Below are 13,069 nucleotides of genomic sequence, written 5' to 3' on the forward strand. Positions count from 1 at the left end.
TATGTACTTCGTACTAACCTTGATTTTCTATATTTTAGGACTTTTTAGATCTCATTTTATAAATATACTTATGAAAAAACTTATTCTAGAAATGAACCCTTATTCTCAACGCTAGAGTAGACCGAGTACCTATTTGTAAAAAAACTCAAAAAGGGTTATGATGTAAATATTTTTCTTGGGATAATTTTCAAAAAAAATATTTAAAAAATAGGTCACCGGTGCTAGTCTCTTTGGTGCCGACCCCTCTACATTTTGGACGCCACAGGGGTGAGGGTGTCAGCACTGGTGTTGTTAAGTTTTATAAAGGACCAAAATATAAAAATCCAGTACTACTAACATCATGGGCTCCTTCGGAACGCATGTTTTTTCATGACTTTTATACATTACCTCAATTTTGATAAAATTATCATACTATTACTTTGTTATAAAGGATGCATTTATAAATATGATACGGCTGATGTAGGGCTGTCAAAAAAGCTTGAGACTCGCGAGCTGTTCGAGCTCGACTCGTTTTAGGCTTGATTCGAGCTCCATACGAGCCGAGCCCGAGCCTCCCCCTCACGAGCTTTGTCAAGCCGAGCTCGAGTTTCTAACGAGCCTAGTAATATATGATTTTTTTTGTTGTTATTTAATAAATTATGAGATCAAATATGTTATTTTGTATGTCTTGTATTGGTATCATATATTTATTAGTTTTTTAAAGATTATCCTTGAAATATAAATTATTTTACTTAAAAATCAAGCTCGAACCAAGCCTATTTAAAAGCATCGAACATTTTATAGGCCGGTTTGAGCTTGTATCGAGCAAGCTCGCTTGAGCTCGGCTCGTCGACAGCCCGCTGATGCACGAGTTTTCTGGTTGCTTGAATCACATAGTCCAGGCTGCTGTCATACGTCTTGCAGATCAGAGCAGCTTTCTGAAAAAGCAGCCTCGTCATTAGTCACTTAATTATAATGCTTTAAAAGAGTCGTGCATGCCGACACCATTGGCCGTAAACTTTGGACCTGTACATCTAGCTACAGTCATATCTTGACATAGATGTGGAAAGGACACGATTTTAATTCAAAATCATGTAGTACAATGTATATGGACGGGCGCACAACTATCAGCTACTTTCTCCGATCATAAATATTTAACGTCTCGAACAAGAAATGATCAATTTTTTAAACTTTGATCATTACTCAGAAAGGTAGTAGTTGTTTGAATCTTTGACGAAGAATTCTTCAGAGTATCTCGCTCCGAAGAGGTGGATTAGCGACTAAGAATTAAGTTGGGCTCTTATTAGGCCGATTCAGTAACCATATGTAGCCGTCGATTCGACATCTGCCTAAATGGTCCGCATCTATCACTCCGAATCATTATCTACTGGGCTTATATTGAGCCAGGCCCACATTTGCATCCTCTAGGCCCACCACACAGTGCTATACTAGTCTATTACTACTGCGCTGAGCAGCTTCCCATTTCTAGGTTTCCCTCCTTGCCGCCGCCGCCGCCGCCACCGCCGCCGCAGCCTCCTCTCGCTCCGCCTCACCGCCGCTCGACGCCATGGGCCGCATGCACAGCAGCGGGAAGGGGATGTCCTGCTCGGTGCTCCCCTACAGGCGCGCCGCTCCCGCCTGGGTCAAGACGTCCGCGTCGGAGGTGGAGGAGATGATCGTGCGCGTCGCCAAGAAGGGCCAGCTGCCGTCGCAGATCGGGGCGATCCTCCGCGACGCCCACGCCGTCCCGCTCGCCCAGGGCGTCACCGGCGGCAAGATCCTCCGCGTGCTCAAGTCCCGCGGCCTCGCGCCCGAGGTGCCCGAGGACCTCTACTTCCTCATCAAGAAGGCCGTCGCGATGAGGAAGCACCTCGAGAGGAACAGGAAGGACAAGGACACCAAGTTCCGCCTCATCCTCGTCGAGAGCAGGGTGCACCGCCTCACCCGCTACTACCGCCTCGCCAAGAAGATCCCCGCCTTCTTCAAGTACGACTCCACCACCGCGAGCACTCTCGTGGCCTGAAGTGGAACTGAAGGTTTCGTTCGTTTTCAGCTTCTTTTTTGGGCGACTTGAATTCTCTTGACAGCCATGGAGTTTTGTTTAATCTTAAGTAAGTAGGAATGCTTTTGTTGGTGTAATGTGTTAAATCTACCTCCTGCACCTGAAGAGAAGTTGCTTACTGAGACTCGATCTAGGAATGCTTTTGTTGGTGTAATGTGTTAAATCTACCTCCTGCACCTGAAGAGAAGTTGCTTACTGAGACTCGGATCAGATTTTATTTTCCTGAAAGAAAGGTTATTCGCAATGATATGAAGTTCAATTTACACCTTGACTTTGGGTAGTTCTTTCTAAAGATGTGTGATAATAGAAAATGCAGTATTTGAGTGATGTATGATGCATGATCAGGTTGTCGAAATGCAGTACTTTTTTCATGTTGTCAGGTATGCGATGGTGAATTGTACCAATGTCCAATGGTACTAGGTTTGCTATGATTTGGCTAGCCTACATTATTGATTATTAGTGGAAAGAGTACTATTAAATGGTAATGTTCAATGTTTGACCTCTTGTAGCAGTGTTTATTTGCTTTTCCATGCTTCAAACTTTTGGACTAAGAGCTCTATAAACATTATTTTGGTAAACTTACTTGAAGGATTTTAAGTTGGGTGATGATACAATGTGTAACACAAATGCCAAGGAAAATGATATTTTGATCCAATTAATCTATAACTTCTGATATTGGGCAGGGGTACGAGATTATATAATATTTCTTTTTTTTCTAGCTACCATGTGCTGGTATCAGGGTGTAAGTTGTAACCTCTAACCTATTGAATTCTGCTGGTGCATAGACTAGTTCTTTTGTTGATTTTATAAATTATAAATCCATCGTATGCCATTTCTTCTGCTCGAGTCACCTTTGCTAATATTCCAATAGATATGCTTGCTCATGATTCATGTTTGAGAAACAGAGCTCATATCTCTTGTCACTTGAAGTTCTGAATGAATTCTTGTGAAAATTGTCCTTTTTTTGAGAAATCTGTGCCATAACATTTGGGAGCGGAAACATTATTGTGACAGTATCACATTTTTGTCTTTTGAAGTTATGAAGTATCCAGTTATGAGTACTAGTTGTCCTTTTGACTTTCAGATTGAGCTTTGGACATCTGTTTTGATTAGATTTAAGATCTCCGTAAGCAAATTTAGCGATATTTCAGTGTTAGGTCAGTGCACAATGTGAAACTAGCATTCATATTTTCATTTTGGAACCAACAGTATTGCCTAGCAAGGTTTTTTATTGACACTTCTTTGATTTGCTACTATACTTTGTGCTAAATCCACTGTTCTGACTGGAGCAGGTCTTGTTCCTGGATTATTTACATAACAAATGATCCAGCTAACATGCTGCGGCCACTGTATCATGTTTAGAAAGTAGAGCTCCAATTGCAGGTGAATTCCAACTGTCAGTGCAATAGGGTCTATTGGGAGCAGTCTCCTTTTGGGTATTTTAGGTCAATATGATCCAAGATCTTGATTAGTGGTTTGTGAATATATTCCAAGATCTGGTAACCTGATATCATGTCTTTTTGGTCCAACAGGTAGATTTCGCCTCACATGAATCAATCGGACCTATTGTCAGTTTGTCACTAGGTGTTTGTACATGTTGTCTTTGTAGCATAATTAGTACTGATGACCAATTAGCAGCAGCTAACTCCATTCATGCTTTACAATGATTGATGAAATAAAGCATCTGCACTTTATCATCTGGACGACTTGTTGGCTGGTGCTCGCGGCGCTGGGAATACCTGTCGTATGTGCGCCGCTGATCTGAATAATGTTGTGTGATTTTAATCAAGTTGGATACTTGATTTGAATATATTGCAGATATCGTACCTACTTGCTCTGTTTGTTTGTTTGTTTTTTGGTTATATTTCTAGGCAATGCATTGTAAGTTGAAGGCCACCATCACAGTATCAGCTAAGGGTGTGCATTTGATCTTTACCTTGTAGAGGTCATCAAACTCTAATCGTACCTGAAACTTTGTGTATTTTAGTCTTTACCTGCCATGGTGAAAGATTTGTTGACTCAGTTTGATAGGTCGTTTTACTATATTACTGTCATTGTGATCGTGCTCGGTATGTAGATTTATTTATGCGGGATGCATATGCTGCCCAACATCATTAGGCCACTAACTTACTGGTATTGTCCCACACTAATTAAGTATTCTGACTCTACAAAAAACGACTTCAACTAAGGCACCCTATGCTAGCATGCTACACCTTGTTTTTATCTCACTAGTCACTAAGATAATTTTAGGCAAAAGATCAAGTAGATAACCCCCTATGCTAGCATGCTACACCCTGTTTTGATCTCACTAGTTACTAAGATAATTTTAGGCAAAAGATCAAGTAGATAACCAATAATTTACTTTGGTATCCTTGGCTACTTCAGGTTGTTGCCTTGTTGGATTGAGATGCCATCAAGGCATATGGTACGGATAATTAGCACTGACAGTAATTACATACTCAATTCAATCAGCAACACAGATCTGAGTGTGAGGAACAACACCAACCAGGCAACCACGTTCTGGTCAAAGCCAGGCAAGAATTCCTTGATGCCTCCAAGCTCAGGATAAAACAATGACGCTTCCGGTACACTTGCTATCCAGTTGAATACATTATGCGAACATCTTGCCATTTCTTTAACGATCTTTGATCTGAATAAACAACTCGTCTTCAGACATGGCGCCATCCGGGCGGACAGTTCATCGCCCTCGTTTTATATATCTAGATCTGAACACAACCTGCTGCACTGCATTACCATCCATCTCTTCTTCTTCCTCTTCTACTTGAGCTGAAGCTGAAGCTGCCATTGTCTTGCTGAGCTCGTTTGGATCTCTTTGGTCTAGCTTGCAATGGCTAGCGTCGTGCAGTACCAGGCGGCGGCGGCGGCGACGGCGATGGCGTGCGAGGAGGAGTTCATTCCGCAGGGGCTGATCTCCTGCTTCGGGCGGTCGCTGTCGAGGGCGTCGTCGGGGCGACACCTGGAGTACTGCAGCAGGGACGTGAGCGGCGGCGGCGAGGATAGCCGGCGCATGGCGCAGGAGCGATCGGCGAGGGCGAAGCTGCGGTGGAAGGCCGTGGCGCAGGAGATCATGGCGAGGAGGAGCGGCGGCGGCGGCGGCGGATCAGGGCGGCGGAGGAAGACGGCGTTCAGCTACGACTCCAAGAGCTACGCGCTCAACTTCGACGACCAGGCCGCCGGCGCCGAGTAAGAGCTCCAGCCTCCAGCTGCTACGTCGCCGGTGAGCTAGAGCTAGCTGCAGAGACGGGACAGACGAGCGCGTGCAATATCGCGCTCGCGCGCGACGGCCGGCCGGCCGGCGAGGGGACGGAGTGCTCGCCGGTAGCTCCTCCGGTGACCTACCCGGTGGTGTGCATTGCATGCATGGATGGCGGGATCCATGTGAAGACAGAGAGAGATCAAGCTTGAAGAATGAAGAGCCTGAAGGGCGGTGGTTCTTGTTCGAGTTTTGTTTCTTTGGCTGTTTTTTTTTTCATTTTTGAGATTGTAAACGTATGCATCCTGACATCTTGAATTGTTGATGTGGTGCAGTAAGTAATAAAAAACTGAGGCATTTATTCAGAAAGTATTCACTGCGTTTTATGGCTTTTTATCTTATACCTTCCAAATTCCAATGGCGGCTTCAAACAGCAGATGGTTTCAGCAATTGTTTTGCCTGGTTTTGGAGCAGTGGTAATTCTGTTATGTGGGGGGGCACTTGAATGTTGAAACTTCAAGCCTTGTTTCTTTTATTTTCTGAAGGCTTCAAGCCATGTTAGTGTATCGGTATAGCTGTTTAGTAAATCAGCAAGTGGTTTCCGTACTCCACTAATCTTCACAAACATGAACCAAGAGGGTACAGCAACGTGCTGTTGTTATGTCTCGTCATGTGCTGCATAGCGGTGCCGGTGCAGTAGTGTCATTTGGTTTGTGGAAGATATTGACCGGCAAATTAATACGTCGACGACTACATGCCAGTTTTCCATTCTCTGGATGATGCACACGCCAAGGACCCAAAGCATGCATGAATGGCTTCCTACCATGATAGTTAGTCGTTGCCACTCATTTATACCGGTGGCGAACGCATGATTTATTGGTCGGTTATTCACTTGATAATTACATGCACCTTGGATTTGATGTTTGATAGACTAGTGTTAAGAGATTTGAGATAGTTGACTACTAGACTATTAGTACCTCCTCTAAACTAATAATACTTGTCGTTTTAGATAAGGGTAAGATCAAACTTTAAAATATTTGATTGTAAATTATTTTTAAAACACTTGTTTTCAAATATAATGACTACATGCATATGTTAGTCTTGAAAAGTACTTTAATACAACCATATATTTATTAATACTTTTACACGAATTATAATGAAAAATAATGGTCAAAGTTGTTTTTGGAGACCGTACTCTTGTCCAAAATAATAAGTATTATCAACCTGGAGGGATGAAGTGTTGTGAGCTAGAAGTGCATAAGGAGTGAATTTGTTGAGAAAAAAAGTATTAGGCACATTCGAGTATAAATACATATAATATACTACATATATTATGCTTTTAATGAAAAATTTGGGTATTTCCAGGAATACAAGAATACCCATTGATTTCGCCATTGAATTATATTGCCCCCATCTTTCACTTGCAGACGACGCAACTATTTATAGCAAGGCATCTATAGTAATTTTACCAATTTTATTAGAATTCAGGTTTTGAAGATGTTTGTAGGGGTAGATGTGCTTATAAGAGTGCGTGCGCCTTTACTGTAGGTGTTTTTTTTAAAAAAAAAATAAATCCAAACATCGGTGAATCAAGAGGCTTTTCAGGTTGGGGTACAGAATATGTCCCAGTCCTCCCATTGCTTCTCATCTCTTCCATAACACATACTCCCTCTGTAAAAAAAAATCAACCTAGAACAGGATGTGACATCTCTTAGTACAACGAACCTGAACAACCCTCTTCTTGGTTGCGTTTTTTTTATGGAGGAAGTAGACAGGTAGAACAATGTGTCTACTTATCATGCCATTTTGTTTGGGTATTGTGCAAACTGCAAAACTTTCCCTTGCTACAACTCTCAATGCTAAAATCTCTATAACCGATTTCAGGGACTAAACTCTACTTCTTATTGGACCACGTGGAGCTCCGTAAATTTGGAATTGTCTCCTCCAAGAATCTGCCATGTGTCCATGTGGAGAAAACTAGCCTAGACGTTTCATTGTGAAATGAAAAAAAAAAATATATTGGCGTGTACAGCCCAGTCACGGATGCCTGCCTGGGCCTGGTCGTCCGGTGCCGTTGCTACAGCATTTGCATTGTTTCCTTCTCAAGCTAATTGTGCACACAGGACCAGGCATAAATGAGATAAACGAAAGTAAAAAAAAAACAAAGAAAAAATATATATATTTTTTCAAAAATTATCTAAATAAATAAAATACATTATGGTTAAACCCGAAAATTGATTTACGTACCTAACCATACTGATATCCCATATTTATATGAAATAAATAAAAAAACTAAATTACAAAAATAAGTCGAAACATTGGATGAAAATTTGCAATATTAACAACCAATATTTCTTCGAATGTGCATTTCACTATTGATACTGTATGCACAATTTTTTGCTTAAAAATTGCCACAATTTTGAGGAAACATAACTTTACGTTTTTTTAATAGCATCTCTAATCATGTGTCTAATTATTGGCAATCACTAATTACAATCCAACTTTGTTTTTTTTTTCATTCTAACATAAAATTAAATTCCATCTTTCTGAGACAAATACAAAATTATATTCCATTAATTAATATTTCCTTTTTGAAAGATTATTTTGTGGGTGTTAAACTAACTTGTGTAAAAATATATTACTACACCAGTTTCAAATTACCGGTCATTCTCACATTTCAATTTCTAGATCAGGATCCCCTATCTTCACCTTTCATCAATGCCACATATATCTGGTAATCAAGGTTAACATTACTCTTAAAACCACTAGAATGTATTAAATGAGCATAACAATGTAATTTGCTGCATAATTTGCTAGAGTGATAAATAATTCAAAATAAAGGCTGGTAAATTTTCCAAAACAATAGGTCTAGATAAGATATACATGCTATAAATTTACCGACGCGCTAACAGACGCACAGATTTTCTAGTATAATCTAAATTTAGATTAGACACGATCTAGCTAGTACTAGAAACATAGACATAATCTCATCGAGCATTACGAATCTAGATATGTAGATGTATCAAATCCAATATATGTAGTAGTATATTTTAGAACAGGATAATAGCTAATGTTAACCTACCATATATATCCAAATTCGTAATAATACTTTTCTCCTATAAAACAACAATCTAAGATATATCTCAATATTACAATAGTAGTATATTATTCGATACTAGATTATTACTATATCCGTTTCAGGTTATAAGACTTTCTAACATATATGTGTGACTAGATTTATTAGCATCTAATATGAAACGGATAAAATATATTGTAAGATAAAGAAAACATTAAGTCGTGTCTATTCCAGTATTAGTTGCTATATTTAGCACGGGGCAAGCCTAATATCCTAGTCGAGCTCTCTCGCTGGGGCCTGGGGGAGAGTAGTAGTAACAACAGGAAAAGGGAACCGCGTGGCCTCCATTCGCGGTTAACCCCATTCGCGGGGCCTCCATCGATGGAGGCCTCTCTCCCGTTTCACCACCACCACCCCGCTGCCTCCTCCACCGCGGCGCATCACGCGGCCCGCCTCACTCCTCCTCCTCCTCCGCGAGACCCGCGTGCCACTGCCCGCTGGGTGCCCCCCGCGGCCGCGCCCGTGCGGAGCCGGAGCCCGGCAAATCTAGGGTTGCCGCCCCATCCTCCCCGACGCCTCCGCCTCCGCCTCGCGCCGCCGAGGATAACCGCTGCAGTCACGGGAGGGCCGCGTCGCCCCCGCCGCCGAGCCCCGCCTCCCTTGGAATGCGCCGGCGGCAGCAGCAGCAGCCTACGACGACCGCGTGAGGAGGAGGAGGAGGAGGAGGAGGAGGAGCGCTCTTCGACGGCGCACGCGGGGGTGAGCCTAGGTAACGTGCCCTACCAACCCCGCGTGTCCTCTCCTCCCTCTCGGTAATTTGTTTACACGATGAGTTGATGCAATGCGGTTGATCTCCTGTTGACCGGGGAGACCATGGCCCGCGTGGTGGAATTGGGGCGGCGGAAGAATTCGGTTGCGTTTGTATGCATTGCATCACTGCGGAATCGTGTGGCCGTGGCTTGTCTCCTCGTCGTCCAGGAAATTCCAGTCACTTGAATCTTCCCAACTGCTTCATTTATTAGTATTGTTTTGGGCTTGTATCCTAAGTATTGGGTACTGATCTTCTTTTTTAATCCGTTTACCTATTATACTAGTGGTCACTGGTTTGCAGCAGCGATTGTTCTGATACTTGATGTGATCTTTTATTTTTCCCCTAAAATTTTGACCAACGGATTAGACTACAATTAAATAGACAGCCAAGTTCTTTGCTTATGTCACCAATTAGTTAGCTTGTTTTGTTACGCTTTGTGGACATAAGGAAAGAGATCTGTTGTTTAGGAGATAAGTCTATCTTATCAATGAGTTCTGAAGTTATACAATGATTAACTGGATTGGAAGAAATTTCTGCTTTCGTGTAGCCCTTTTTCTCACTGTGATCTGAGTAATTGTGATTTTACACAGTGGGCGAGAACAAAGTTTTGCAAATGTCATCAATTGTGCCGAAGGCGTCCAATATCTTCTGGCATGATTGTGCAGTTGGCCAGGCTGATCGGCAGAAGCTACTGAAGCAGAAAGGTTGCGTTGTTTGGATCACAGGACTTAGTGGTTCAGGTAAATAAAGCTAATTTCTTTGAAACTTTGTGTTGTGCTTCTTGGGATGTTGGCACATCTGCTGAGCTGTTCAAGCATAAGATAATTTCAACAGCAATTTGTGTCTATGTGGAATGATATATCTTTACTAACAAATAAAACGTTCTTAAAGTGCATCCTACAATATTTTGGGCTAAAGGATGTAATATTGGGTGAATCTTGTTACATTCTACGCAATGCAAAAAATACTACTGCCTTATTTCTTTAGTTCTTGAATGATTTATATACTTATTGGTTTGGTAACTACTGAAATATTTTGTACTTTATCTTCATCGTCTCTACTGAAGCAATTTGATCAACAACATTACACGAGTAGGAAAATAATATTGATGCATCAGTGACATGTTCAGTGCTCCCAGGTCCTGCTATTGATCCTCACACTGGATGTTGCTGTTCAATTTTTACATTTTTACAATGCTACTTAGCAACTTTCCCTTAAAATATTCAGGCGATTATTGTAAGTTTTGCTCACAAACCATGATGAGTTCAACTGTGTTTAAGAGGTGGTGATCTGTTCAAAATGATCAACTACATTTCAGAGTGTCATGTCAATATATGATATATTGTACCTATTTTTTGCTGTCCATGAATCCAGGGAAATAGCTTTCAGGTTATTGACGGGCAAATCTGTAGAGTTTGTACTGTAAGCTGACATGTCGTCATCTACATGAATGATGCTTTAGTTTCTCACTATTGATTTGTTCTATCTTCATGATTTAACATTTATTGTCAGAACAAAACTTCTTAACTTTCCAAGTGATGATTTACTTTTTTTTAAGTAAGTTCATTCTCTTACCTTCCATTGTCAAGGTAAAAGTACCCTGGCATGCACATTAGATCGAGAGCTCCATACAAGAGGGAAGCTTTCTTATGTTCTTGATGGTGATAATTTAAGACATGGTTTGAACAAGGATCTTGGCTTTAAGGCGGAAGACCGTGCTGAAAATATACGCAGAGTTGGTAAGTATCCCCTGACACAGAACTTTCATGTGGCAATTGAATGAAGTTCTGATTTAGGTAAAAATATGATAATGCTTTTGTTGTTATTTTACATTTTTGACACATCTGTGCTTGACATTTATATCCAACTATTCTGAGCAGGTGAGGTAGCAAAGCTATTCGCAGATGCAGGCCTAGTATGCATTGCAAGTTTCATATCTCCGTATAGGAGAGACCGTGAGTCTTGTCGTGCATTATTGTCAGATGGTAGCTTTATTGAAGTAAGCAATTCTTAGTTTATCTTCTGTTTAAGTGCACCTAGCTTTGTTATGGACTTTAATTTTGAATATTCACAAACATCCCTGAAACCCCTTTTGTAGGTTTTCTTGAACATGCCCTTGGAATTGTGTGAGTCAAGGGATCCTAAGGGCCTTTATAAGCTTGCTCGTGCAGGAAAAATAAAGGGTGAGATACTCATATAGTGCTTGATTTCCAAAATCGAAAGATTTAAGAGTCCTTATTACGAAAGTGAATTGTTTAAAAATTCGCCTTACTTTTTAAGATTTGTTCCTAATATCTGCATGATTGCCTACTTGAATAATTACTCTTGCCAAGTTGAAGTACATTACGCATATCTTGGTCTCTTGGGGAAGCAACACCAGAAACCAAACTAGAGAAAACTTAATAGATGGCCGTTCTCCAAAATTGTCGATTTCTTTAAGCACCAAGAGTCTGTAGTTTTTTTTGCCTCATGCTCTTGTGCAAGTCCAGACATCTTAGAAAGGAAGTTTCGTTGTGTGCCACTGCCAACTCGTCCTCACTTTGTCAGCTCTAACCTTTATCGCTGCCAATAATCTCCATAGTAGTTTTTGAATCATGTATACATCACTCATGCTTCAAGCTTTAATTTTGTCCTGTTGCAGGTTTTACTGGAATTGATGACCCTTATGAATCACCATTAAACTCTGAGGTACATCTCCATTAGATTTGCTATCATCTCCACATGGTCAAAGTGTGCATTATTAACTGTGTTAGTATATGGCTGTTCTTTCTGGTTCATATTAAATCAGTGGCCTTAATGAAACTCAAGATATTAAAAGTTTTCATTTGTGATTGGATTAGATTGCAGAGCGATCCATTTTATAAGCATGTTACTCCTACATAATAATCTTGTAGGATTAAATGCATTCTCAGAAGAGGCAATGATAAAATATATGCATTGGTGGTCGGCTGATGGGAATGGCAGTTGTGGGTAGCAAATGTTACATTATGATTATTGCCACACTAGACGTCTATATCGCTAGCTGAATATAGTTTGTGATCCTTATTGTATTTTATCCTCAATTTTAAATTACATATGTAGCAGTCTGGAAGACACCTTTAATCAATTCGGTAGTTGTCTATTTGTACATCTATGTCTTTGTCATTGTATCATTTATTGTGCCCCACATGAAGTTGCCACTGTTTGTCCTTTACCCAGTATCACGAACTCTTCCTTTTGTTACAGATTGAGATCAAAGAAGTGGATGGTGTATGCCCTTCACCATCGGACATGGCAGGACAAGTAGTCACTTATCTAGAGGAGAAAGGGTTTCTGCATGATTAGATGGGATGCATCGATCAGCCGGTAGAGTTTTCTCCTCCATATTAGACTAGTTCAGAATAAGTCAAGCTTTGGCATGTTTTCTGTACTTGTTTTTGTTTAGATTGGTTACATGCTTTGATCTACCCATATTCCTTCTTCACTGCACAGCTAATGGAGCTGTGCAATGACATTCAGGTAAGTTGGAGTAGATTTGTTTTTTTGGGATCCAAAATCATCCCAGTTATTAACAGGCCGTAGAAGATATCCATTTACTTCTGTTCTTACATTGTGGACTTTATACTGTTACTGTTCTTCTACCAGAATCAGTGCCTGGGCTGCGTACATCCATCGTGGATGAAGAGGCTGGATTCCAATCCATTTTCTAAAAAGAAAAGAATCAGTGCCTGTATTATCTGAAACCAATCCGAACTTCAAGGCTGTTTGGTCGTAAGAATATAAAATTGTCGTGACCTTGACTTTAGATAATACGGATGCCTGGTGAGGGTAATGTCTCGTCCACGGAAATCATTGGAAGTTCCCACTTCCGTGATCATCGGCAACTATGTTGTCGTTATATGATCTGAAGTTACGAGGGGGAAAAACAAACATATCTACTCCCTCCGT

The 13,069-nt window shown here is 40.9% G+C and overlaps 3 protein-coding genes across 4 annotated transcripts; all 3 read left to right on the forward strand.

Annotated features, from left to right (window-relative positions):
* The first annotated feature begins 1,452 nt into the window (after positions 1-1,452).
* Positions 1,453-2,304, forward strand: LOC4343679 (small ribosomal subunit protein uS15y-like). The gene has a single exon (XM_015791555.3). It carries the CDS (start codon positions 1,547-1,549, stop codon positions 2,000-2,002), a length of 456 nt encoding a protein of 151 aa, XP_015647041.1. The 5' UTR covers positions 1,453-1,546; the 3' UTR covers positions 2,003-2,304.
* Positions 2,305-3,406: 1,102 nt separating this feature from the next.
* On the forward strand, positions 3,407-5,627 carry LOC4343680 (uncharacterized). The gene is made up of 2 exons (XM_015791556.2): positions 3,407-4,626; positions 4,884-5,627. The coding sequence occupies exons 1-2, from the start codon at positions 4,615-4,617 to the stop codon at positions 5,247-5,249; spliced, it is 378 nt and encodes a 125-aa protein (XP_015647042.1). The 5' UTR covers positions 3,407-4,614; the 3' UTR covers positions 5,250-5,627.
* A 3,050-nt stretch (positions 5,628-8,677) lies between these two features.
* On the forward strand, positions 8,678-12,931 carry LOC4343681 (adenylyl-sulfate kinase 3). 2 transcript variants are annotated; one of them, XM_015792518.3, is made up of 8 exons: positions 8,678-9,100; positions 9,733-9,882; positions 10,732-10,881; positions 11,023-11,141; positions 11,241-11,325; positions 11,784-11,830; positions 12,368-12,487; positions 12,767-12,931. In XM_015792518.3, exons 1-7 carry the CDS (start codon positions 8,713-8,715, stop codon positions 12,464-12,466), a joined length of 1,038 nt encoding a protein of 345 aa, XP_015648004.1. In that variant the 5' UTR covers positions 8,678-8,712; the 3' UTR covers positions 12,467-12,487; positions 12,767-12,931. The 2 variants fall into 2 exon arrangements, with proteins under 2 accessions (XP_015648004.1, XP_025882892.1); XM_026027107.2 differs by lacking the exon at positions 12,767-12,931 and having other exon boundaries at positions 12,368-12,729.
* Positions 12,932-13,069: the final 138 nt, after the last annotated feature.

Source organism: Oryza sativa, chromosome 7, assembly GCF_034140825.1.
Source record: "Oryza sativa Japonica Group chromosome 7, ASM3414082v1".
NCBI classification, from domain to species: Eukaryota; Viridiplantae; Streptophyta; class Magnoliopsida; order Poales; family Poaceae; genus Oryza; species Oryza sativa.